Source organism: Musa acuminata, chromosome BXJ2-10 (genome assembly GCF_036884655.1).
Source record: "Musa acuminata AAA Group cultivar baxijiao chromosome BXJ2-10, Cavendish_Baxijiao_AAA, whole genome shotgun sequence".
Taxonomy (NCBI): Eukaryota; Viridiplantae; Streptophyta; class Magnoliopsida; order Zingiberales; family Musaceae; genus Musa; species Musa acuminata.
Window position 1 is genome coordinate 29576533 of NC_088347.1, and position 25158 is coordinate 29601690.

The window sequence follows — 25158 nt, forward strand, 5'->3', positions numbered from 1 at the left end:
GACTATCATCGCTTGCAACCCTGGTAATACTGTGGCTGATCACTCTCATTTGCGATTTCCATTGAAAGATTAGGTTAATTACATAGTCACAAAGAGAACAAATCACAAAGGATCAGTAAATTGAATGACACAAAATTCTTCACTTGTCCTCTCTCTCTCTCTCTATTGTTCATATTTCCTCCCTTCTTTTAACTTTATCTCTCTCCATAATTTTTATGTTTTCCTCTGCAAGAAAAATCAGTTTGATCCTTTTTTCAGTTCCCCAAAATCTAAAAAAAAAAAGGAAAGAAACTGCATATGAAAAATAATATTATTCTAAGGTAAAACATTACCACCTACTAGAAGGAGCTACAGGAATATTCTGAGTGGACAAACTCGCTGAAGTCCATGGCTTACGATGCCTACTTGGCCTCTTTTGATCCCAACTCGTCCACCAAAATAGTATGATTCATGATGATCGCCATGACCAATAAGTTACTATGCAAAAATTCGAAAAATCAAAGGTGATAATTTGTTGAGGAATCCGTTTGATTCTCCACGTTAATCGATTACGAGTGGGACGAATCTTATCCTCGTAAATTCATCGACGAAGGATATAATTTCCAAAAGATTCACATCGAGATGTAATTTCCGAAACTTTCTATTATCATGCATCCATTTATGGGTGTTTTTGAGGTCTTTCTTTCATCTCTCTTTCCCATGCACGCATACATTCGTGGATTCTACGTGGCTCTAATCTTCATCCTCCAGATCTAAGCAAAAACAAAGAATTATGGTTTCTTTAGAGGCCTTGTACCGATGCAGATGCAGGATGTAGACAATCAAAGTTTTCCTTCACTGTGGGCTATTCTCGTCGGTCTGGCATGGCCAAGTTGACCCATCATTCCATTTGATTTGCCCATTGGAATTAACAATCGGATGATGAGTTTGGTTTTGGATTAGGTGGTGTATTCGATTCGAGTCGATTCAGACAATCCAAACATGGATGGATATGATGATCCAATCCGACCACTCCATCTCCATCGAGATGAGTGGCATGAGGTTGTTAGCAACATGATCTTAGGATTCCAAGCGCGCAGACCGATTCTTCTGGATGTGGAAGCAGAATGTTGCAGGGTCCCTCAGGAGACTCCCTCTTTAATGACTGCACGCACCATCACGCCCACCTCGACTGGCCAATACCCTCTTGGGAGTCCGAACATGGTAGATTTCAAGGCAAGCAAACCCCATTCACGTGCCTCCCTCCTATCGACGACATGCAGCAAAGCTCCCACCGACGCAGCAATGAATGAGCACAACTCCATGGGGCCATCCCAAGCTAAAAGGAAGTCCTACCCCGCTCTCCATGGAGGTATGGCATCCCTCCACCTGTCCCCATATTCGCCATTAGTGTACTCCCCCTTACTGGATGCCAGCCCAAAAGGTCCTGCCGTCTTCATTACTGATGCTTCTCATGCTTCACCCACCTGCAACCTCTCCCCTTTACTACCCTTGTATAAGTAGCCAGCCAAGCCTCTTCTGGAAGTCCCTGCATCGCTTCGACCACATACCACCGTGTGAGCATTCCGTAGCCTGGTCCAGATATGAAGCCTCTCCACGCCATCGTAGCTCTTCTGCTCATCCTCTTCACCTCTTCCTATCTGCAAGCCACCATGGCAGGCTCAGGTAGATATAATCAAACACAAGTCTTCTGTGTCACCATTTCTCATGCATGGATTTTTGATCGTTTCATGTCGTTGTTTTGGGTTTCAGCGTTCTGCGGGTCCAAGTGCAAGGTGAGGTGCTCCAAGGCGAGCGTTAAGGACCGATGCCTCAAGTACTGCGGGCTGTGCTGCGAGCAGTGCCGGTGCGTGCCGTCGGGGACCTACGGGCACAAGGACGAGTGCCCCTGTTACAGGGACAAGTACACCGGCAGCGGGAAGAGGAGGAGACCCAAATGCCCCTGATCGAACACCTTGAGGTCATCCGGCGTCGAATGGTGTGTGTTTTATAGCGTATATGAATGAGAGTGGGGGTCGCATGTATCGACATGATTATGGGCGGTGGTGAAAATAAATGTTGTGCTACTCGGTTTACTACTATGTTTGATGGGAGAGAGAGAGAGAGAGAGAGAGAGAGAGAGAGGGAGTGGCGTTGGATCTTTGGAGATTTTGGGTGAAAAAGTAGATTTGGGCTAAATATTTCATATATATATTCTGCCTACTTTGATGCACCATTTTTTTGCGTGTGAGATTAATTCGATTCCAACTCGATGTACTAACTATAATAGACGAACGTGCGCTGCACGTGATTGCCTTTTTTATTGTGAAAAGAGAGTTAAAGTCGGTTTCATAAGAAAATGAAGAATAAAAAGATGGGATTTTTCTTTCTGTTTTTAGAAAAGGGGGATTTTTCTTTCTGTTTTTAGAGAGAGAGAGAGAGAGAGAGAGAGAGGTGTTTCTGTTCCAACCTTTTGTGAAGCATGTATTGGGCAAGACTGTAGCTAAAGCAAGAATGGTTCTGTGCAAAATGGATTGATGATTTGAACTCTGACTGCTATGTATTCGTGAAAAGATAATATTCTCATTAGAAATGCCTACAATTTTCAGTGATATAAAATTAAATATAAAAATTATTTAAAAAAAAAAAAATCGAAGTCTCATCCAATATATTTTTCGAAAGATTTATCCTGAGTTCAAATATTATCTTCGTCACCTAAAGAATTATATGAAATATTATATGAAATGCAAACTGCTTCTAATCTTGATAGGCCTAAAAAGGTTGAAGCTTAGTGAAACAGAAACCAGAAAAAGACCACGAAGAAAGCCATTCATTGTACTACGCGCAAGTCATGTGAACTTTTACCTGTTGGGAACTTGAAAAGGAAGCATAGGAGTACAAAGCTCATGTGGCATTACTCTGGTTGTGCACCCACTTGCCTTGGCCAAGAAGCATGTAAAAAAAGGTTGAACAGTAACCAAGCTTGCTTCGCTTTAGCAACGACAGCTGGTTACCAGAGAGGCCATTCGTGTTATGCCATGACCATGACCATGACCGACCGACCATGGTGATGTCAGGAATAACTTTGCAGATCCTACATAGGTAGATGCATGGCATTAATACTCCACAATAAACCTGCTTTTACTGAATGACTTGGGCAAGTGGCAATGAGATCGATAAGAACTGAAAGAAGACGACGAAGAATAAGATCAACAAGAAATGAAGCAAGATGGATAAGGTTGCAACAATCTGAAGAAAAATAAGTGCCTGGAAACTGATCTCGAGTGAACAACACATTCATGGAAGTGAAACGAAAATTTGGAAGAACGCAAGTACTTCGGGAAAACCTTCGAGAAATCGAATCTATACTACATGGACTAACGTCCTCAGAATGCCATGAAAACCTGACCTTTTCGGTCCAAAGCTATAGGATAATTCCAGATGAATGGATGAGTGGAGGCACATAATTAAGAGTCCATGCTTCATAATGCAAACTTATGAATTGTGGATGAGTGGTACCTTATGGTACAATAAGATGACTTGACCAAGACGTAGACCATCATACAGAATTGCTTTCGCACAACAGAAATGTAAATTGACCGAAAAAAGACGCAGCCCATCATACAGAATTGCCTTTGCACAACAAGAAATGATAGTTGAATCATTTCAAGGACCGAAAAATTGATGCTATCTTCCTTGCTCCGGGAAACAAATTATAAGGGAAATGCTTAAACATATGGGAAAATTATCGCGCATCCTCTACAGCAACTTTTCAGCAATCTGGATAGCATTTAGAGCTGCCCCTTTACGTATCTGATCACCACACACAAATATGTCCAACCTGTTGTGAAACTTCAGTTAGTACATGGTAATTGATAACACTAGTAGTATTACCAGTATTCTTTTGTCAATGTCAATGATAACAATGGCAGCGGCAACCATATGGGTTTTAAGGAGCTTATTACCCTAGGTTGCCATCTTGAGATAGATCCTGTCGTATGCGTCCCACAGCCACATCATCTTTATTTGACACCTGCGGACAGGAGGTCTCCTCTCTGATTAAAATTCATCAAGATTTCGATTGAAACGTGAAAGATAATGCATCCTGACATTTGGGTGACTTGAATCAAGTCGCTTTAGTTTATGTGGTGTCTCTCTGTTATCACACAATAGTATAGGAGAAGTGATCAGAAGTACATGCAATTTTCTATTATGACATCAAGCAAAAATCCAAGAGCATAAGTGATTGGAACTTTATAGGGTTCTGTCACACATAGTAAATGATATAAGAAGGAAAAAACTAACATCCAAGGGCGTAGGAAAGTGATTGGATTCCCGGTCATCGATAACTGCCACACCAGCAGCTCCCTCCAGAATGCACCTAGCAGTATCCTATATATTCAACATACAAAAATATTTGAAAATTCAGTGAGACTAAGAATCAGTTTTAGTTGAATTCCACTCGGTTAGTGGAGAAGTAGGATAACATTCATAATAAGCAGCAGAATAACTCGAACACTGAATATGTGAGCTAGGAGCTCTGTATGATAAAGGAAGACAAACGTTGAAATAACCTTAATGATTACTAGCTCCTTAAGAATGACTTGACAAGTCACACACCTCACATGGGCATTTCAAATTACATAAACAGGCATTACAAAATATAGAAAAACCAGCTAATTTCCTTGGGGAATTGAATTAAAACCCAACCAAGTAAATCACAAACTCAGAAGAAAAGTTGATTAATCTTTGTTTCCTTAAACAATTAAGAGCAAAGTGATAAGAACTGCCATTATCTAACAAGGCACTTTGTTTGAAATTTACATGACAAGAGTTAGCTTCAAATGCTTATGCCTTTGCTAAAAAAAATGCTTATTTCTGTACATATACATGTACTAGTTGTGGATATATATACTAATATTGAAGATATACCTAAACATATCTATTCCAATCAGAATAGTGACAATGATTCATGAAGTGAACATATTAAGTTAAACAGCTCTGAAATGTACTAAAAATGTCTGAAGGGTGACACACCATAGTAGTGATTACCCCGTATGTAACTTTGCACTCGGATTTAAACAAATCGAGAATGACCTTGATGATGATCAGCATGGGGTATTAACCATAAGAACTTAACTCTTCAGATTATGGTAGGATGCTAGTCTCATTTTCAACTTATCTCATATCACTACACAAATAGAGAATAGCATTGAGATTATCAACATATGGGCATATGGCATTATTCCTTAAAACTGTTTAGATTACCGGTTTGACAATTGCTAAGTTCACTTCTGACCGTGTTCATGTGACTAACCTTATCGCATATTGGTAGCAGTATCATCCATTTGGCAACTTAGATTTATTAAAAATGCATTGCTACGGAGCAAAAAAATGACTCTCTTACAATATGAATATATGCCTTAACTGTCAAAAGATCTAAAAATCTAAAAGTTTATGTCAGCAACACCAGCTGCACTTCTTTACTATAACTATTCCAGACAAATATTTCTGAAATTTATTTGGAATGCTATTGACAACATTGCCTTCCTTTCTGAGCATGTTTCTCCAACTGACCTCATCAAGTGGCTTTTCAAATTGAAGGTTAACACTTTCTGCATGTGCACGCATCACAGGAACTCGTATGCAAGTTGCAGTCACTTTGACATCCATGTCATTCTGGAGAAATGCACGATGAGAAATCAAATAAATAATTTATTGTAAAAATCACAAAACATTAAAAAAGATTGGACATTTATATAAAAATGATAAGCAATTACCCAGATTTTTCTAGTTTCCTTCACCAATTTAATTTCTTCCTCATTATAACCATTAGAAAGAACTGCTGCGTTATGCGAGAACAGATTGAAAGCATACTGCATTAAGAGTTAACAAACTTAAAGTCCGATCATCTGATCATATCTTCAATTCAGGGTGGCTTAGAGAAAATACCTGTTGCTTAAAAATTTTGCATGTAGGTTGCTTCCCATCCAAGACCTATAAAATAACAAAAATATATATACATATTAGGCCATCAGTAGCAAATAGAGACGCAAAAAAATGAAATGAACACCTCATGAGTTTGCTGCAGGAGCTCTTCCATAGCTGCAGCACCTGCGCCGCTGGCTGCTTGATAGGTGCTGACAACCATCCTGACCACCTATAGAATGCAGAAAGTCAGGTAACTTTTGTGACTTAATGTCCATAAGAAATTAATGAAAGAAATTGCGGACATAAGGAGGTTAAATTTCAACATAGTATGTCTGAAAAAGAAAATCTCCTGTCATCAATCAGCTTAAGATTAGAGACAAGCATCATAACCATGTCAATAAGACATGAAAATCAATAAGCTGATTGTTATGCCAAGGGTTTATACTTTTCTTATACATCTAGGTGGTATTTGATTCATATTTAACAGTAATTAAAAACAAGTAGAACAAAATGCAGAATTTTGTTATAATGAAACTCTAGAAAGATTAAGCAATTCAGTACATGGGGAGGAAACTATGCATCCCCAGTATACTGACTTTCTGCAAGAGCTGCGAATATTAACCAGTGAATTATCTTTACCCTGTACATCTAGCACATGAACAGGCTAAATGCTTAACATTATGTAACAGGTCTAGGGTGAATAAGTTAGCTTTCATCCAAAAAGAAATATATATATATGGTGTCTATGTCATGAGAAGATCAGGAATTTTGAACAACGCGAATAATAGTCAACTTTTAAATGCATACTACAAGCATAAAAAAATGTCAAATAACTGATTAATTAATTAATTGATTGATTATATATATATATATATATATATATATATATATATATATATATATATATATATATATATATATATATATATATATATATATATATATATATATATATAATCATGCACAAAAATTGCACTCCATTTATATGTGAGGAGATCGCACTGTACAAAGAAATCACTTCATGAAATGACCTATACCAAGAGTGGATGAGATAGGTGGAAGGCCAACAATGGTGAGATGGCAACAACAGCCAGAAAATCTTATTGCATATTTCATAATTTCTAATAGTTGCATGCTGAACCGGGATCAAGTCCATACATGATGGCAGTCACAAAGTCATGCTTCATGATTTCGATGATAACGCCTAAATAAGACCACTAGTCTCATCCATTCCATCTATCGGTGAGAACAGCAGATCAAAGTATCATATAGATCAAGAAATAAAGCAGAACTCGAAATGCAAAGCCACATAAAGAATTATATGAAGGGAAGAGATAACCTTGGCATGGCGATGGAGAGGCGTAGCGGCCATCAAACAGATAATGGTGGAGCAATTAGGATTCGCGATGAGCGCCCCTTTCCCTGACCTCCCCTTCAGCTTTATATGAGCCATCGCCTCCGGGTTCACCTCCGGGATAACCAGCGGCACCTCCGTAACCATCCGAAACGCCGAACTATTATCCACCACGATCGATCCCCGTTCGACAGCCACCGGACCGAACTCTTTGCTAATCGACCCACCGGCGCTGAACAGAGCGATGTCGATCCCTTCGAAGCTCTCCGGTCGGAGCTCCTCGATGGTATACTCCCGGTCCTCGAAGGTGAGGCGCTTCCCCGCGGAGCGGCGGCTGGCGAGTAGGCGGATGTTTCTGTACGGGAAGTCGCGGTCGGACAGGACGCGGAGGAACTCCTGTCCGACGGCGCCGGTGACGCCCACTACCGCCACGGAGGGGCCGTCCTCCCGGAGGCCCATGCGGACGGTGGTGGCGGCCGCATTCCGGTTTCGACATCTGCAATGCTTGGCGGAGGGAAGGGACAGCGCGGGGGAGGACAACGGGGAGAAGAGGTGTACACGGTGAGCGGAGGCCGTCACCTGCATCGTAGCTTGGTCAGGCGGCTCGGCGGCGGCGATGGGAGATGGAGGAGAAGGTTACGGAACCGCGGGTTTAGGTTTTGTGGACACATCGTCAGTGGGGAAACGGGAATCCCATGGTTTTGTGGGCGGATCGCCGTTCGTTTCCCAATACCGTTGGCGACTAAAGGAGCTCACCAGAATATCAATGCGAAGCTTTGTTTAACGACATCCGACTTTGCCTGCATGGTGATTGGGGAATCTGCCTGGGGACTTGGTGGTCCCTCTGTGGGGCCATCATTTTGATACTGGAATTCTATTTTGATACTTGTCAAATATATTGGTAGAAAAGTTAAGTGTACACAACTGATTCGTGGAGGAACTGCTTCAAATTTCATAACAATTACGTAACTTTATATGCTGAATATTCTCTTGCCAATGACATTATTTGGTAGCGATGGATGATGCAGCACCAAGGTAACTAAGTTCTGAGATGATCTTTGTAGTGGCTTCTAACTATCCAAGGTATTCTCGAGGTCGAGCCGAATTGGATTTCGATTTTTTCAATAGGTTTATGCAGAAAGGTTAGCGTTGGGAGAGTTTCATGACCTCACTTTTTTTTACGCTTGAGTTAATTTTTTTCGAGGGGATTATCTAGAATGTAAAAAGTTTTCGAAGAAATGATTCACACTTATAATCATTGTCAAGTGTCAATTTTTATATCTGAATGATTGAGGGGATTACTTATAACCGTTATGACAATATCCTTTGGTATTTTACTGACAAGAACAATATGCTCAAATAGTCTCTCATGGGTTATCATCCACGGAGATCGACTCGAGGGAGAAAAAACCTAAACGATCAGGAACCACTGTCCATGACAACTAATCAGATTAATGTGAATGATCTCTCATTAATTATTGTCCACGAGGATCGATAGATAATTATAACCTCCATGTCGCTATCGAGTGGAGAGTAATTTGACCCTCATTTTTCATATTGACATCATGATGATCAATTATCATACTAGTCTGCTTTATCATAATATCTCCTATTAATTATAAATCATATGAATTTTAATTCAAAATATATTTTTATCCTTAATCTCTCATTTGAAATATTTAGTATTTGATTAAAAAATAGATTTTCATATTGAAAGTCTCCGTTAAGCATCCCGCTTACATAATTTTTTCTAACACTATTTATCGAATCTTTTAATTTACAATACCGATAAGCTACTTAAGTTGATTTTATATTTCTTTCATTAGACAATTAAAATATAATATAACATAGGACAATTTTCACTTTTACCTTCGAATATGTCTTTTAATAAACAAATATAACTTAGTGATTGCATGCATAATAATAATATATTTGATTATACAATAGTTGATTATTAAAAAAGGAAAACAATGGATATATAAAACAACATAGATAATTAGTGGATGAAACAAAAGAAAACTCGAAGTTAAAAGAAAAACTTAAAAACCAAATATCAACAATCAAATAACATATAAAAGTCAATGCAAGATTAATGTAATTTAATAATTTTTTACCTAAATCCATGATATTAATTAATTTTTTTTAATCACATATAAGATCAATTATAACACTTCCAAATCATCTCACTCAAACATATATATATCCTCATGTATACCCCATATTACTAGTTCAATTTATCAAAAATGATTCGAATTGGATTTGGATTGCTCTAAGTTGGCTACTGAAAAGCAAAAAAAATCCATCTTAGATTAATGGCCTTAAGTTATTTATAAAATATAGATTATTCACTCAAACGTCTGAACCAAACGAGGATCGATGACGTGTGAGTTCATAGCTTGTCGAGGCGTAATCAGATCATGACGTGGTGGTCATACTGGTGACCGATTATCGCATATCATGTGTGATTTAGGATTAACTGTTGATATGATAAACATAATTGGTTTATTTCTGTTCAACTTATCTAGATTTGATGAAGCTGTCACGTCTCGAGAAGAACATTCACTCTATCATAATCTAATCTACAATCCACCGTACGACATTTCAGACCGTATATCTACTTCGACACCTACATAGCTATTTGCAGAAAAGAAAAAAGAAAATTAAAACTTTTCTAATGTTACAGTAAAATCGCATATAATATATGGTGGACCAAATCGATTAGCTACTCATGCAAAGTATTCGATGATCCTCCTCCCAATACATCCTCCCTCGAGATGCAATTGCAGGGTCGTCGATACATCGAAATGCGACCACGACGAGATTTAATATGATCTGGACGCGTTTTAATCGGATCGAGCGGACGAATCGGTTCGTGACGGGCTCGAGTGTGGATCGATTCCGGTCCGATGCAGGTTGGATTTGATTTCACTTAAAACAAAAGGGGATGAATTGTTGCCGGTACGGAAACCAAGCGGCGCCATCAGATGCCAAAAATGGATGGAGCGCAGCGAGATTGATTTCCAAGTCTCCGCCAATCCCAACCTCCCAAAAAATTTCCCAATTCCGAACGGCTCGCTCCTCATTTCGAACTTTCGAAAGCGAGGGAATCCCCGCGATCGCCGAGCCCTCCTCCCAACCCCGCTCTCTCTCTCTCTCTCGCTCAGTCTTTCCAAAGCCAAAACAAACCCCTCTCTTTTCCTCTCTCCTTCTCTCTCTCGCGTTTTCGAATCGCTTCAAAAAATGGCGGACTCCCTTTCTTTCCCCCTCACTTCTACTCTCCCCTCGCTCCTATACAAACCGCACATTCCCCCACTATTTCCCCCATTCCCTTCTCTCCTCTCCTCGTGCCCTCGCCAAATCCAAGCGCAACTTGGTTAGCGCGAGAGATCGGAATCCATGGCGGACAAGGAGAACGGCGCCCCACGCCTCACCCGTGCTGCCGCAAAGAGGGTCGCCTCCGCCCAGGCCGCGGACCCAGTCGCCCCGCCGCTGGCGAAGAAAAAGCGCGTGGCTCTGAGCGAGCTCCCCACCCTCTCCAACGCCGTCCCTCGGGCGGCGGTAGATCCCACCACCCCTCCTCCTTCTAAGCCCAAGTCGAAGCCCAAGAAGAATGTGGAAGAGGAGGATGACGATAAAGTTGACCTCGTGGAGGTCGCCGCCCCGTCGGATGATGATCCGCAGATGTGTGCACATTACGCGTCTGATATCTATCAATACCTCAATTCAATGGAGGTTTGTCTACTACTAAGGAGTCCTTCCGTGGGAAAGTGTCATGTTTTTAGTTAGAGTTGGTCTCATCTGCTATTTTGCTTCGTTGGATTTCTAGGCGGACGCGAAGCGGAGGCCGTCGCCGAACTATATGGAGACGGTTCAGAGCGACGTCACGGCCAATATGAGGGCGATTCTGGTGGATTGGTTAGTTGAGGTGGCGGAGGAATACAAGCTGGTCTCCGATACCCTTTTCCTCACTGTCTCCTACATCGATCGATTCCTTTCGTTCAATGCGATCAATAGACACCGGTTGCAGCTCCTTGGGGTTTCTTCCATGCTCATTGCTTCGTATGTTACAATCCATTTTCTTTGATCGATGATGATTTTCTTATTTGAACACTGCGCTAATGGAAGTTTTTGGATCGGTATCCGATACGCAGCAAATATGAAGAGATTAGCCCCCCTAACGCGGAAGATTTTTGTTATATCACGGATAATACCTACACAAAGCAAGAGGTAGCCTTTTCTCTATATCTTCTTTGATCTCATTGTACCGTTTGATGATTTATAGCTTGTTGATGAACACTTCTTTCTCCATTTATCTATGTCCATATAGGTGGTGAAAATGGAGAGTGACATCCTAAAGTTTCTAAAGTTCGAGATGGGCAATCCAACCATCAAAACTTTCGTAAGGTATGGAATGTTAGCCCCTTTCTCAGGTTCTCCTTGATGTTTCGGTGTAACCATAAACTGATTGGTTTTGCTTACCAGTTTAATAGACTAATCATAATGCTGCTATTTCATTATTGCAGGCGATTCACACAGGTTGGTCAAGAAGATGGCAAAGTGAGTGTTTATTCCTCTTGCTTGATATGTTCCTCAACTTGTTACAGTAGCCCGACGTGCAATTATGGCTTCATTGCTTATATATATATATATATATATATATATTCTCATTTTGTTTTTACTTGATACAGTACCCAAATCTGCAATTAGAATACCTCGGAAGCTACCTTGCTGAGTTAAGTTTACTGGACTATGGTTGCGTTAAATTCTTGCCGTCGGTAGTTGCTGCTGCTGCTGTTTTTGTTGCAAGATTCACAATTGATCCAAAAAGTCATCCTTGGGTAAGACATTGTTACATGAGAATGGATAAGAGTGTCTGTCTTCTTCTTGTTTTGTTCTTCTTGCTATGCTTAACATCCTTTATTTACTTTGCAGAACAAAAAATTGGAAGAGTGTACTGGCTATAAGGTGTCTGATCTAAAAGACTGCATCTGTGCCATACTTGATTTGCAGTTGAGTAAGAAAGCAGCGTCGCTGGTGGCTATCAGAGATAAATACAAGCAGCACAGTGTAAAAGTCTTATCCATCGAACAGAAGTGCTTTTATGCTTTTGAGATTGCTAGGACGATCTTAGTTCTCTTCATTTGTCTGAACTTTTGTATTCATTTTGACAGTTCGAGTGTGTATCTTCACTGGTTCCTCCCTCTGAGATTCCTGCAACCTACTTCGATGAACCCAAGGAATACCTACCATGAAGTGCACCGTGGCTAACTATCACGACTATCGGTAAACGAGATCCCAAGCCGGAATGTGGAGCTAAATGAAGTGTGATCTAGTCTTTGAAATGAGAACGCTGAAGCTCTTTGGATGTTTCTGAAGTCTCTATCTAATCTTTGTGCATGACTGATATAACTTCGATGTTAAAGAATGCATCAAAAATTGCTCATTGCAGTTCTGTTCCTACTAAAAAAAGTATCATTTGATGAGGGAAGCTGGAAGAGATAATAGCCCCTCGAGATTTACCATGTGCAAGTCTAGGAAATGATGTGTATTATAAATCTCATATGACTAGAACGCAGCGTTCTAGTCATATGAGTGTATCCTTTTGTAAATATATATGGTTTTCATTGATCTCCATCCCTGTTTTATTGTCGTGTGATAGACTTGTGATGAAGTTCTCTAAAATGTGATTGGATTTCACAGAATGTATATAGAAAACACAAGATCGCTAACTATGGTATCTGGAGAGGTCAGGACTTAACTATGATTTCGTTTCACGATGTGTCAGTATCATTATCGTTACACAACGTAAACCTCGATAGAGATCTAATGAAATCAGCAATTGCGCGATTTTTAAAGCATGAGTCGGGAAGCAGTTGCGCGCTCCGACTTACTTACCTGACCGGCGAAGCCCACATCTAAGGTCACTGCGGGCTCCACTGATACAGTCGTGTCTGATGGCCACGTCGGCCTGTTCCTACCGATTCACCGTTTCCAACTTCTAGATCTTTCCGAACGCATAAAATGTGATGCTGCGGGTGCCGTAACGTCCAACCCAGAGAAGAAGCCAATAGAGGGTGAGAGAGACCCGACTCGAAGGCGGACAAGAAGAACGCCGACCCCCGCCTCTCTCAGATGGTGGCGAACAGGGCTGGAGATGGATCGCGCGGCTCTGTGCATTCATTCCGTCCTCTCGACGGCGATGCGCTTCGTCTCATATGCCCTGATGCGAATTCTTTGGCTACTTAAAGATTGTATCCCTTCGGAGATAATGGTTGTCTTTAGGTCTTGCCTTCTGTAATCGCTGCTTCGATCGCGCTTGTTGGGTGATTCACCATCGATCCAAGAAGTCATCCTGGGTATTGACATGCAATGGTTTGGATTAGATGATGCTGTATCTGTTTTCTTTTTTTCTTCTCTATTCTAATTATTCTTCTTCTTCTTCTTCAGGAGGAATAGCAATTGCAAGAAAGATATGGAGGAACAACCTCACCGCCACCAAAAGAAGAAAAGAAATTGGCATCATCGTCGCCTCTCTCTTCTAATTCTTCTTCATGTACGAGCTCATGCTTCCCTCCCGCACCCCACTTTCTTTCATCTCCTCTTCCTTCTCTTTCGTTTGGGTTAAACTCAAATTTCACTAGGTTGTAGGAATCGAGGACGACATCCAAGGAGCGTTGGGAAATCAGTCACCCAAGAAAAGTCGAGGCCAGTTTGCCAGACCTTGCGGGCATCATCGTCGAGACTACATCCAAGGTTGATGATCCGCAAACGCGTACACATTACGCGACTGATATCTATGAGTACCTCAGATCATTGGAGGTTGGTCTTCCACAAGAGGATTCTTGAAAGTATGTCGGTTTCCTCGCAGTCCAGTTAGGCTAATCAAAGTTTATGTTGAACGCTTGTCGGAAGTTCATTTTATGTGGTCAAGAAGATTGCGAAGTGAGTGTTTATTAGGCTAATCAAGAATGAGTGGTGCCCATTGGTCTGCATGCTGCATTTCTCATAATTTATTACGCTAATCTGACACAGTTTTCAAGCCAGCTGTTAGAGTTTCTAGGAAGTTACCTCGGTGAGTTGAGTTTGATAGATTATGATTTGCAGCTGAACGAGAAAGCAATCCGATGGAAGACTACCAGAATACAATACAAGCAGCCTCAGGTACATGTCTTTCAAGCAAAAAAGTACTTCTATGTGATGGATACATGTACAACAATCTTGATCTCATTGCATCTGTCTGACTGTGTTCTTCTGCCGATTGATACCTCTCGCATCTTAAAATTAAAGGTGTGTTTGAGTCCCTCAAGATAGCCCCAAAGAATGCTACTGTTGACACAGAATATAAAATTGCGCATGATTTTGAACAATCCATTTTTCTCTCCCATGAGGGAATTCTCTAGGGGTTCCATCACAGCCTGCAGATTAAGAGCCTCTAGTTTAGAAACGCCAAACCCACAAAAAAGAGAATACCAGAAAATACACAAGAAGCATAGCCTCAAGTATGAAGCTATGTTGCAGGGAACTACTAGAAATTTGCATGGGTCTCCAAGTGAGAACCCAATGTTCACAGCTGCTTTATTAGACATTTTTTTCTCAGCGTGTTGACTATACTTAGCATTAAAATAAGAATCGTGTCTGTTTGTATTACAATTAGCTTTAACCATTTTGTCATTTTTAATCACTGGCATGTGTTACTTTGTCATCCGTTTCAACTTCTACAATGGTGATTTTTCCTTCCAACTTCTTGCTTTACATGATGAAGTTTGACATAACATGTGTGCTTGAATTCATTTCTCATTATTATAGTATTGAGATGCTTTTTGTTTTTGTTTTGGCTGGCAGCTGTTGATTTAGTCCTTGTTAGTGATTGATCCAATTAGAATTTCTACTGAACACATTCTCCCTTTACAATTCGATCATGGATCTGTTATGTTTGAATTCTAAAAATTATTTGATCATACTATTATTCACACTTCAAAGCCAAACCATCTGACAAAGGCTATAATCTGTTTATATAATGGACTGTGATTTCAGTTTACATCGCTTGTTTCTTGCAAACTAGCCAGATGGCAGTCAGTTGGGTTTGGCATATCTGAAGAAATACCTAAGGTTAGTCTCGAGAAGGCATCGCATCATAAACTATCTATTTGCGTTGTGAGCGAATAGAACTTAAAGAGTAGCAATTGTTCGATCGAAGTTAATCTTGATCTCGATAGTTACTTCGAGAAAGTTGGTTTCTATCAGGTTGTTACGTTTTACTATTTTGTGAAACCATTTCCAAATGGATCTAATCAGTAATTCTTTAATAACCGTATTGGGGGATTGAAGATGCCTGCAGGGGGAGCCCACACTGAAGCTGACGTGGCTCCATCGTGGGAGAACCAGCATCGGAAAGCTTTCTGACACGGACCGGTCAAGAAGATGCCAAAGTGAGTGATTATTCAGTTACATGTACCTTAGTTTTAAGTATTAATATGTTTGGTTTATTATCATCATGTATATATATATATATATATGTATGTATTTATATATATATATATGTATGTATTTATATATATATATATGTATGTATTTATATATATATATATGTATGTATATACATACATGCGTTGCATGGAATGTTATTTGTCTCAAGATCCTCTTTCTCTCTCTCTCTCTCACTTTTTCTTTCCCCCTTGAATATCTTTTGCTGCGTCATTTGGTCATATTGTTGATGGAACTTGTTGCATGGGGTTCCACCAATGCATGCAGGAAGTACGCAGAGCAGAAAAACCCTGGGATGAAACACATGTGCCATATAGCTCATGATGTTTACCGGAAGGACGAAGTAACCTTCTGTTCACCCTCTTCTTGAATTCGTTAATTGTTCTTAAAGGTGATACTTATGGCAGTTTCTTTCTTTTGTGTTTTTTTGGTGCTCATGCGCGTGCAGGTGTTGAACATGGAGATCAGCATTCTAAGACATATGAGATTTGATATGGGCAGTCCCACGGTCAAGACATTTCTAGGATGCCCTTTCTCGAGTCCTTCTAGTGTCATGAGATTTTGCGCAGCGTTAAGCGTCTGGTGAATTCTCTTCTCTTATAAGTTTGATCGCTAATTAAATTTGCTATATTGTGGTTATAGGAGATTCACACAGGCTGGTAGAGACGATGGCAAAGTGAGTGTTTATTTGTTTGTTCTTGTAGGGTGCAATCTCCTTCCAAATAGATACATTATAGCTTCAATTCTGATGGTATATATTAACTCTGAAACAGTACTTGTATGCGAACTTAGAATTCCTGGCAAGCTACCTTGGTGAGTTGACTCTAATGGACTATGGCTGTGTTTGGTTCTTGCCATCGGTAGTTGCAGCTTCTGCTGTTTTCGTTGCTAGATTCACGCTCGATCCGAGAAGTCATCCCTGGGTAAGACACTTTCAGTTTACCCAAAATGTCGTGCGTTTTGCTGGATGCCAAATGTTCCTTGATGGTTGTTGCTTTGCAGAGCCAAAACTTGAAACCGTGCACTCGTTATATGATGTGATTGATCTCAAGTTTCCATGTCATGATTTGCATTTTAACGAGGAAACATCCCACTATATGGGCAACAGATACAGATACTGTCTCGACGAAGTTTTATCTTTCATACAGAACTACATCTATATATGTTGACAAGTTATTCTAACCTTATCTTTGTTCGCCATTGTGACAGTGCGTGTGTTATTCTAACCTTTCATACAGAACTACATCTATATATGTAACCTTGGTTAGCCCCTTACCTTGAAATCCCTGCAACCTACTTTGACGAACCCAGGGTAGTTTCCCTGAGAAGGCTGAATGAGATGTTATTGTGGGTTGCCAATCATTCCATGAGTGTGTGTATATATATATATATATATATATGTATATGTACATGTATATGTATACATGTATATATACATACATACATATATATACATATATATATATATGTATATGTATACATATATATATACATATATATATATATACATATATATATACATATATATGTATATATACATATGTATATATATATATATATACATATATAAATAAATACATATACATACATTCCTTCATTAATTGATAGACTTAAACAGCATAGTAATTGAAAAACTATACTGAAAGATATTGAAAATTTTTTTCTTGTAATTTATTTATTTCGTACTAATAGAAGTTTGACTCCTCGGAACTAATAAAAATTATTTCGTACAATTTAAAATAAAATTATGTAAATTTGCTTCATATGAGAAATTTGTCATGCAATTTGAATGGTTCCTCGAGAGATATATTTGCAGTAAGAAATTTCCTCAAAAAAATATTATTTAGAAATACAAACTCAAAACATTTCTAGGTCAAATATCCCCTGCAACTTTTGTTCTCCACAGGAATGGCATCTTCCCATGAGAGCCATTTTTCTCCAAACCAAACTACAGGATGATTTCTTCTTGTACACTAATGCTCAGGGTTTTGTTTGGTAGAATAATGCTGTTGATTACAACCACCTCATCTTCAACTGCTACAGCTTCACCTGAAAATTAGAATCAACAGTAACATCTCCAAAACAATTTTCAAAAAACAAAAGAAGGTGGACACGGAGTAGTAGTACCAAGAATGGTTATCCCTAGTTTCGCATTGTAGTCTCCTTCACCCTGAAAAACAGCCGGGATTTCCCAATCATTCACTTAAAACACTATGGTTGTTCTACAATCGAATTCGTGCAACCACCTAGGCAAGTGCAATCAAAGTAATCCTAGTTCTACAACCAGTGCTTCCTAGAGGAGGACTCAATAATTTTTCTTTCTTTTTCAAGATGTGGTTATTTATATCTTAACAAGTTCCATATAATTTATTATCTGTTCTGTAATTTTTAGTCCAGAAATAAACTATCATCAAAACAATGGAACAAATAAACTAAGCTTGCCTGCACACGAGCCCATCTTCCAATAGATGACTTCCAACCAACAATGGAATTAATAACAACTGCATTTTCCTGTAATAAGAACAGAAATGTGTAAAAGATGATGCAGGAGGCAATGCACTGAGCTTAGTTAGTATTGTAAGTTCCATACCTTAATGTCAACATCATCTAGGATGATGCAACTGATAAGTCTCACACCAGCTCCGATACGGGCATTTGCAGAAACAGAGACATTAGGTCCAATCTGTTCACTTTTAACTGCACAAGTTAGTAACAACACATATGGCCAAGTTAAAGAAAGCCTACAATTATTGTCATTGGTCCATTCAGCACTAGTCAACCCTTTTTTGTGGCTTTGTATCCTGTTGCTTCTAACTAAACGTTTTTTTTCCTTCACATAAACACTTTTATTGTACATTTTTAACTTGACTATCATTGGATGTAAATTAAACAGCAGAAATATAAGATGCATTCCTTCCCAAGCTTTATGGATCACAGTCACAACATTCAGTAATCAAATTTTGTTAAGGAACAACTCAGAGACGGGTCCGAGTTAGCTATGTGGTAATATTCAAGAAAAAAACATTACCTTAGCAGTTACATGCACTTTTGCTGATGGATGGATGAAAACATCACCAGTAATACTTGGACTTCTGGTGCCATCTCCAGTTGCTAGGAGATGTGGAGTGGTACGACGAAATTGGGAGAGATACAATTCAGAGCATCTCAAAGACATCCTGAAGGAAGAAAAAATGTCAGTGCATTCAGCTGTTGCAGGATCAGGCATAAGAAGTGGGATGGTCATGGCGTTCAAACCCTGGAGTCTTGATCTGTTCCCAGAAGTCAACAGTCTCATATGTATAAAGCTTTTTCTTTCCAGCAAGAGGAGTCAGGATATCCTGATCGAGCCGAACAAATTCTGGCGGTAGCACCCTGTTAAGAGATGTCAGCACCAATTCCAACACAACTGAGCCTCTTCAAAAGTTAAAAAGACTATTTTGACAACCAAACTGGTTGACTAAAACTAAAATATTTTGACACTGTCCAGAGAGGAGCCTTAGTAATCTTTGACAATGACTATGACAAACATCCAGCAACCTATCCACAATAGTTTCCTAAGGAAGAGGGTGGTGGGTAGGTTGGAAGAAGTGCCTTGCTCCTAAGTCTAAAACATCATGACTGATTCTGCCCAAGTTACTTTTGCCCTGCAGACAACATAATAGTAACCACGATCAATTTCCTAGACCTTATTATAATTACCCATCCTAAAAATATATTTATCCATTAGAAATATCCAGCAAAGTCCTATTATAGTAGCAAATGACGACAATGAATCAACTTGTCGATACAGGCTTATTCCATTTTCATACTGCAGATAAGTTCCACGAATTCATACTTAGCCACTGACCGGAATGCTTCTAAGCTGGTTTCACGGCGCAAATTAACTGAAACAAAAGAAAGTAGGGAATACATAAACATTCGATTAATTTTCATATAACTAGAGTAGCATTATATTATTATTTGCTTAGCTAAAACAAAAGCAAATTAAACTACACATCTTACTATGCAAATAAAGGTAGAAACGGTGTTTATGGACCATAATACTTGCAGTGGAAACAGTGCCAAAGAAAAGAAATGCCATCTAAGATATGAGATCAAAAATCTCAATTAACTTTGATGAGCATAAAAGAAAAGACTACAAAAGGATTAATCTATCTTCTAGAAAAGATCATATATTATCATCTAGAATATTCGCTTGTAACTGCTGGAGGAGATTTCACTACAGGTTGACATTCGGCAATGTGGCAACCAAAAGGTTTAATCTAGAGAGTTATGGGTCAACATCAATATCTGTAGTCTATCATTTATTACCTTCAGCATAAAATCATAAAATTCTCCTCACTAGAAAACTAATGTCACACCAAACAACAATGAGCTAACCACATACTTCCTTATTGGCTTACGTCTAGCAACTTGTGCTACTTATTATCTCAAGGAAAAAGGATAGTCACATAATTATTAAAACAAAAAAATTAAACACAAGATTATGATGTAGAATTAGTGATGCTAGAAACATCATTTGTTAATGAACCAACAGAATCATCTGCAATTGCAAATAGAAACATTACACGAGTGGTACTTCTTTTTCTTGAAATACCTCACATACCCAATAAGCATCGGGTATTCCTCTAATGATTGCAGTATTAATAAAATGGCTAACAGTTCCTGTTCAGAGGAATGAGACAGAATCCGAAATCCATTTCGCCATCTAGTATCCATATCTGGTTACATACTCGAGCAATGTTACGTAGGGATTGGGATGTCTTTCGATGGAACCTGGGTCTAATTGTTAGCTCCTATTTTTGGAGAACAGTTCCACAGAGTGTAGGTAGCGATTATGACCAAATCAATAGAAGAAATAGTGGGATTTTGTTGGGAATTTCCTCGAATAGATCATTGCATCTTTTTTCACTTCCTGGAAGTTAGAGAGGTTTTTTATCCCTGACCAAGAATTCATAAATTTGTGGCCATAAAGTCATTCTCTTTACTGGTACTAATGAGAATTTTAGTCCATGAAAAATTGAAAAAAATATACTGAATTGCCTATCACAGCATCCAAAACTAAATCAACATAGAATAATGATCTCTGAGCCCAGACCAAACCATGGATCTTATGCCAACTGGTAGAAAAAATATTTTGAGGACATGCACTGAACTGATATAATCTGGACAAATGCTAACTCAAAATCTTAAGTTAGTAGGTTTTAGGGCCACAAAAAATTATAGTTAATAATTCAATCAAGTCACGTGGAACAATAATTTCTAGGTTAAATTACCCTTTGCAAATATCAATAAAAACCTCTTAACCGCTGCAAAGATTCAAGTATTTTGTATGACCCTGTAAACAAAAGACACTACACTTTAAACTTGCAGCTACCATTCGCTAAAGTTGCACTTAACTTGGTATAGGTGATGAGTTAACTAAAAAATATTACCAAAACAACCAAAATGCTCCTAATCATGGTCAATTATCTTATACACAGGAAGGGGTTTAGATTGTTGAGATTTTGGTAGGTGAATTTTAAATAGAGAGCAAAAGCATCACTGCCATAATGGATGGAACCTACCAATTCACCAATGAAATGTGGCCTTATATGCATCCTTGCTAACTCATCCACAGATAGTGTATATGCATAAATTTCATCTTGCATAGTGTATATGTTCAATTCTCCTCAATTTAACAATTGAACTAAGCACCAATCAATCATCAATTGTTCAATACACAGCCACAATTAAGTCAGCCCTTAACTTGCATAGCGTCCAACATTCACCAAGCTTAAGTCAAACTATGGGCTCTAGTACTAATTATTGATTATGAGTAAGCCAAATTGACAATTGAATTATTATGGAAATTTAGACAGTATTATAGCCCAAAATCCTAAAGTTAGTAGGTTATCAGCCCACAATTCTAGCTCAATTTTATTTTCTTAAACATGTGGACTATATTCTCAGGTGACTCCAAATTTAACTTAGACAAGATCAACAATTTACAGTTCTTCAACTATTCATCATACTTAACATGGAAATGCCAATTTATGCATCAAGACAGAGTAACATTATAGACAAGACAAAGGGAAGTTAGATAATTAGTTTTAGTCAATGTTCGTCGTACCATGATGTACCACTCGGTACAGGCGGTACATACCGATCCAACAGGAGATCGACATGGACAGTACATACCAATCTATTGGTAAGAGATTGGTACACCTCATCATACCATGTGTCAATACATTGGTATATACCATACCAATTGTCGGTCGGTACACCGGTATGGACCGGTAAGGCGAACCATGGTTTTAGTATGTATTCTCTTAGATAAAATATTCATATAACTCATCAATTCTCATAAACCAGTGGCTTCACTAATTGAGAGGCAAAGGTTACTTTAGGCATCTATAATATCCCCAACAAGGTGTTATATAAATTATTTCTGAAATGGTTTAGTTTGCTTAAATAAATAACTTACAAGACCTAAAACCAAAAATTATGTTACCATAGACAACTTTGCTACATTATTGAACAATCAAGTAAAACCTACAAGCTAAAATAGATTACTCTGAGCTAAAAACGTGCATTATACATAAAATAGAGAAGTTCCATAAGAACCAACCATTAATGAGACTCAAACTACTGCAAAAGATAGTAGCCTGAGGAGTTGAAGTAAATGACTAAACAATTATATTAATCTTTTGTACTTTTACTAACTAGGTAACTGTGTTAATACTGAATATGCATAAAGGAGTGGCACCTGTGTTATTCCCCTGCAAAACGACTTCCTGGATGATGGTAAAAATCTGTGGTGTAAATACATATACACCACAATTAATAAGATCGTTTACCTGCAAAGACAGCAATAAAAAGTAAGATGGGTATGATTCAAATACCAGTTAAACTGCCTCCTAGAGATGCATGTGCATGCGTATAAGCACTGAGTCTCTGGCAAAAGATGAATTTGCAACTCCCAAAGAAAGAAGTCAAAATTAAATGACATGACAACCCATACATACAAAAGTCTCAGGCCTCTCAGTGTAGTGCAAGACTTCGTTTGTGACAGGATCAGCAACCAGCTCACCAAACTGGTTGGCTGTTTCAGCAGAGACCTAAACAGAGGAGCCAATGCAAGCATATTGAGAAGTCATATGGTGCTGCCTAAAGGAAGCAGCATAAGATGAAATCAAATTCGAAACTAACCACACTTTACCTTGATTACTAAAATAGTACCCATACCACCATGTCTTCTATGTGCATCTGTGTTCATTTAGACAATTGAATGTAAAACGATACAAATGTGACATGAGGAAGAGGTATGGTCCAGCAATATGATATTCTCCGGAATCTACATAATTGTATAATACTATGGTATACTTGAAAGTAGAATTGGCTACTTCCCCACATTTTCTTTTTATCAAAGTCCTATTTAATCCTCCTTAAAGCTGCCTTTGGCTAACTTGCTTTAGTCCAAGGAATAAATCTATTATTTTTATACTTGTCACTTCCTCCTACCACAGATAGTAATTACCTTAGACTGTTTGTTAGAAACATAAAAATAAATATTCCACATTTCCCTAACCTATCTATTATTAACAAACACCATTTGATCTTCATCCTTGTTACATCTAATATTATCTACTATCTTTTCCTTAGTTCTAATGTGTTAATGGATGCTTTTCCCCCAACTTTAGTATCTGACTTATCATGAAACCTATCACAAACATTGTATTTAGTCACATTTAAAGAGTTTTTTTTTTACCTACTCTTTAGGTACAATATATCTTCTGATATTCCCTTCATTTTACAATTCTATCATTCTTTAAAACATACATAAATCTCTCACATCTCTCGTTACCTTTGGTTCCACTTATTACTTTCTCACATGTTCGATATCCTTTTATTTATATTCAATTGAGACTCATGAAGCAATCACGCTGCAACTCTGAACATTATGAAAATTTTGAGTATGCGAGTGGAATTGAGTTCTCTTGGCCTAAAACTTGCAGATCCCAATAAGATTTTACAGACAATTGTTTTTGCATAAATGATGTTTAATAGCATGAAAGATTTAACCATCTAAGAACAAGATCGATCGAAACATGAACGCTAAAACATCTTACAGCTTCAAAAGGAACTTACCTAGCATTTCTGACAGAGGAAAACTACAGCAAACATCGCAATTCAGCAGAAATATGTGACACTGTCACCCAAAAGAAAAACACGAGACAAATCAGAAAACAATCGTATTGCGTTTTCTCTAACTTATCAATACAGCACGCCAGAACTTACGAGGTATGAAATCAAACTAGGAGATCAAACTAGTTTTCAATTTCAAGAATCAACAAAAATCTATGACCAAGATCAAAAGACGCCTAACCGGGTTCTCTTCCATTATATGGTCCCGAAATTTGTAGATCCCTCCTGCCGAGCCAAGCGGCTTGTCTTCTCTCAAATACCTAACGATTAAAAAGAAAGAGTACACAATAATAAGATTCTTGAATCAACTAAACCTACAAGAAGCCATAGCAAACACATAGCAAAGAACAAACCGCACGGGAACCCTAAGCTCGTTGGAGATGGACGAGACGTACAGAGCAAACTCCCTCTCCTCGTAGAAGCCGATCAGGTATATCCGCGCCAAATTTGGGATCTAAAGGTTTCCAAGAACATGCGTCACACTGTAATGCATAAAAGAGAGAGAGAGCATCGAGGGAACGACGAAGTACTCTTTTGCAGGCGGAGATCGGGTGGTTAATCATGGGCTGCCCCGCCAAAGGAACGAGCGGCTTCGGGACGTTCAACGACAGCGGCCTGAATCGGGTCCCTGAACAACGACGACGACGACGAAAGCAAGAATCAAGAACCTGGATCCTCAAGTTGAAGGAGAAGAGCAACGAGAGGATCGGACACGGGAGAGGGGGAGGCGTAGACCTACCTTTGGTCGGACCTCCCATCAAGATCACCGCCACCGCTTTCTCTTGGGAACTCGCCATGTGGATCTGGTAGCGGCGAGGAGGAGGAGAAACGGAGAGGCCGTACTCGGGGCCGCCAAGAATGGGTAGTGGCGGCGGAAGAGGGAAAGAAACAGTTTCATGGAACGAAACGAAAGGGCAAAGAAAGAGAGGATACGCGTTGGAATGCGAATGGGGTGGGAAGTCCAATCCCAGGTACGGCGCTCCTGATGGGCCGGTGGCCACCGACCGCCCACGGACTCGCGAGTAGTCGCTCTATGTGGGATCCGAGGATCCAAGAACCAAACTACTCGACAAGGAGAGAGAGAGAGAGAGAGAATGATGTATTGTGTTGTCCTTCATTTCATCAAACATGTAAAGCTCTTTCTTGATCACTGATCCAATGTCTTCCATTTCGAGTAAATACTGCGTTGCCCTCTCTCTTTTTCTTGTCGTCGTGTATCAGTA

General features: G+C 39.1%; 5 protein-coding genes across 12 annotated transcripts; 3 read left to right on the plus strand and 2 right to left on the minus strand.

Annotated features, from left to right (window-relative positions):
* Positions 1-1505: 1505 nt before the first annotated feature.
* LOC135624151 (peamaclein-like) lies at positions 1506-2215 on the plus strand. The gene is made up of 2 exons (XM_065127555.1): positions 1506-1665; positions 1753-2215. Exons 1-2 carry the CDS (start codon positions 1584-1586, stop codon positions 1944-1946), a joined length of 276 nt encoding a protein of 91 aa, XP_064983627.1. The 5' UTR covers positions 1506-1583; the 3' UTR covers positions 1947-2215.
* A 1228-nt stretch (positions 2216-3443) lies between these two features.
* Positions 3444-7982, minus strand: LOC135625015 (uncharacterized). Its single transcript, XM_065129203.1, has 8 exons — positions 7250-7982; positions 6053-6139; positions 5932-5976; positions 5760-5855; positions 5557-5658; positions 4285-4371; positions 3945-4012; positions 3444-3820 (listed from the first exon to the last, which is right to left on the minus strand). The coding sequence occupies exons 1-8, from the start codon at positions 7847-7849 to the stop codon at positions 3739-3741; spliced, it is 1167 nt and encodes a 388-aa protein (XP_064985275.1). The 5' UTR covers positions 7850-7982; the 3' UTR covers positions 3444-3738.
* A 2550-nt stretch (positions 7983-10532) lies between these two features.
* Positions 10533-12898, plus strand: LOC135624244 (cyclin-A3-1-like). Its single transcript, XM_065127661.1, has 8 exons — positions 10533-10996; positions 11091-11323; positions 11416-11491; positions 11592-11668; positions 11788-11821; positions 11953-12102; positions 12197-12331; positions 12436-12898. The coding sequence occupies exons 1-8, from the start codon at positions 10661-10663 to the stop codon at positions 12514-12516; spliced, it is 1122 nt and encodes a 373-aa protein (XP_064983733.1). The 5' UTR covers positions 10533-10660; the 3' UTR covers positions 12517-12898.
* Positions 12899-13310: 412 nt separating this feature from the next.
* LOC135625905 (uncharacterized) lies at positions 13311-16948 on the plus strand. Of its 5 annotated transcripts, none has more exons than XM_065131031.1 (10): positions 13311-13620; positions 13712-13817; positions 13913-14083; positions 14369-14425; positions 15299-15373; positions 15593-15693; positions 16016-16091; positions 16197-16424; positions 16522-16671; positions 16751-16948. In XM_065131031.1, exons 2-6 carry the CDS (start codon positions 13737-13739, stop codon positions 15665-15667), a joined length of 459 nt encoding a protein of 152 aa, XP_064987103.1. In that variant the 5' UTR covers positions 13311-13620; positions 13712-13736; the 3' UTR covers positions 15668-15693; positions 16016-16091; positions 16197-16424; positions 16522-16671; positions 16751-16948. The 5 variants fall into 5 exon arrangements, 3 of the variants coding, with proteins under 3 accessions (XP_064987103.1, XP_064987104.1, XP_064987106.1); XM_065131032.1 differs by having other exon boundaries at positions 16197-16330; positions 16453-16671; XR_010492198.1 differs by having other exon boundaries at positions 13906-14112; positions 15299-15693.
* Positions 16949-17459: 511 nt separating this feature from the next.
* Positions 17460-25017, minus strand: LOC135625017 (uncharacterized). 4 transcript variants are annotated; one of them, XM_065129208.1, is made up of 15 exons: positions 24675-25015; positions 24466-24563; positions 24289-24389; positions 24117-24195; positions 23879-23939; positions 22950-22996; positions 22756-22848; positions 22497-22587; positions 19584-19632; positions 19004-19120; positions 18777-18924; positions 18339-18431; positions 18191-18259; positions 17876-17918; positions 17460-17782 (listed from the first exon to the last, which is right to left on the minus strand). In XM_065129208.1, the coding sequence occupies exons 1-15, from the start codon at positions 24730-24732 to the stop codon at positions 17697-17699; spliced, it is 1233 nt and encodes a 410-aa protein (XP_064985280.1). In that variant the 5' UTR covers positions 24733-25015; the 3' UTR covers positions 17460-17696. The 4 variants fall into 4 exon arrangements, 3 of the variants coding, with proteins under 3 accessions (XP_064985280.1, XP_064985279.1, XP_064985278.1); XM_065129207.1 differs by having other exon boundaries at positions 17460-17797; positions 19596-19632; positions 24675-25010; XM_065129206.1 differs by having other exon boundaries at positions 17460-17797; positions 24675-25010.
* Between the last annotated feature and the right edge of the window lie 141 nt (positions 25018-25158).

Coding starts and splice junctions, on each gene's coding strand:
- LOC135624151 (XM_065127555.1), top strand. CDS start 1,584: ATGAAGCCTCTCCACGCCATCGTAGCTCTTCTGCTCATCCTCTTCACC. Junction 1,666..1,752: donor AGCCACCATGGCAGGCTCAG/GTAGATATAATC, acceptor TTTGGGTTTCAG/CGTTCTGCGGGTCCAAGTGC.
- LOC135625015 (XM_065129203.1), bottom strand. CDS start 7,849: ATGCAGGTGACGGCCTCCGCTCACCGTGTACACCTCTTCTCCCCGTTG. Junction 5,856..5,931: donor GCAAAATTTTTAAGCAACAG/GTATTTTCTCTA, acceptor CTCTTAATGCAG/TATGCTTTCAATCTGTTCTC. Junction 4,013..4,284: donor ACTTTCCTACGCCCTTGGAT/GTTAGTTTTTTC, acceptor TCCTGTCCGCAG/GTGTCAAATAAAGATGATGT.
- LOC135624244 (XM_065127661.1), top strand. CDS start 10,661: ATGGCGGACAAGGAGAACGGCGCCCCACGCCTCACCCGTGCTGCCGCA. Junction 11,324..11,415: donor TCTTCCATGCTCATTGCTTC/GTATGTTACAAT, acceptor TCCGATACGCAG/CAAATATGAAGAGATTAGCC. Junction 11,492..11,591: donor ATACCTACACAAAGCAAGAG/GTAGCCTTTTCT, acceptor ATGTCCATATAG/GTGGTGAAAATGGAGAGTGA.
- LOC135625905 (XM_065131031.1), top strand. CDS start 13,737: ATGGAGGAACAACCTCACCGCCACCAAAAGAAGAAAAGAAATTGGCAT. Junction 14,084..14,368: donor AGTACCTCAGATCATTGGAG/GTTGGTCTTCCA, acceptor TATGATTTGCAG/CTGAACGAGAAAGCAATCCG. Junction 15,374..15,592: donor TATCTGAAGAAATACCTAAG/GTTAGTCTCGAG, acceptor GGGGGATTGAAG/ATGCCTGCAGGGGGAGCCCA.
- LOC135625017 (XM_065129206.1), bottom strand. CDS start 24,732: ATGGCGAGTTCCCAAGAGAAAGCGGTGGCGGTGATCTTGATGGGAGGT. Junction 24,390..24,465: donor CGATCTCCGCCTGCAAAAGA/GTACTTCGTCGT, acceptor GGAAACCTTTAG/ATCCCAAATTTGGCGCGGAT. Junction 18,925..19,003: donor GAACAGATCAAGACTCCAGG/GTTTGAACGCCA, acceptor TTCTTCCTTCAG/GATGTCTTTGAGATGCTCTG.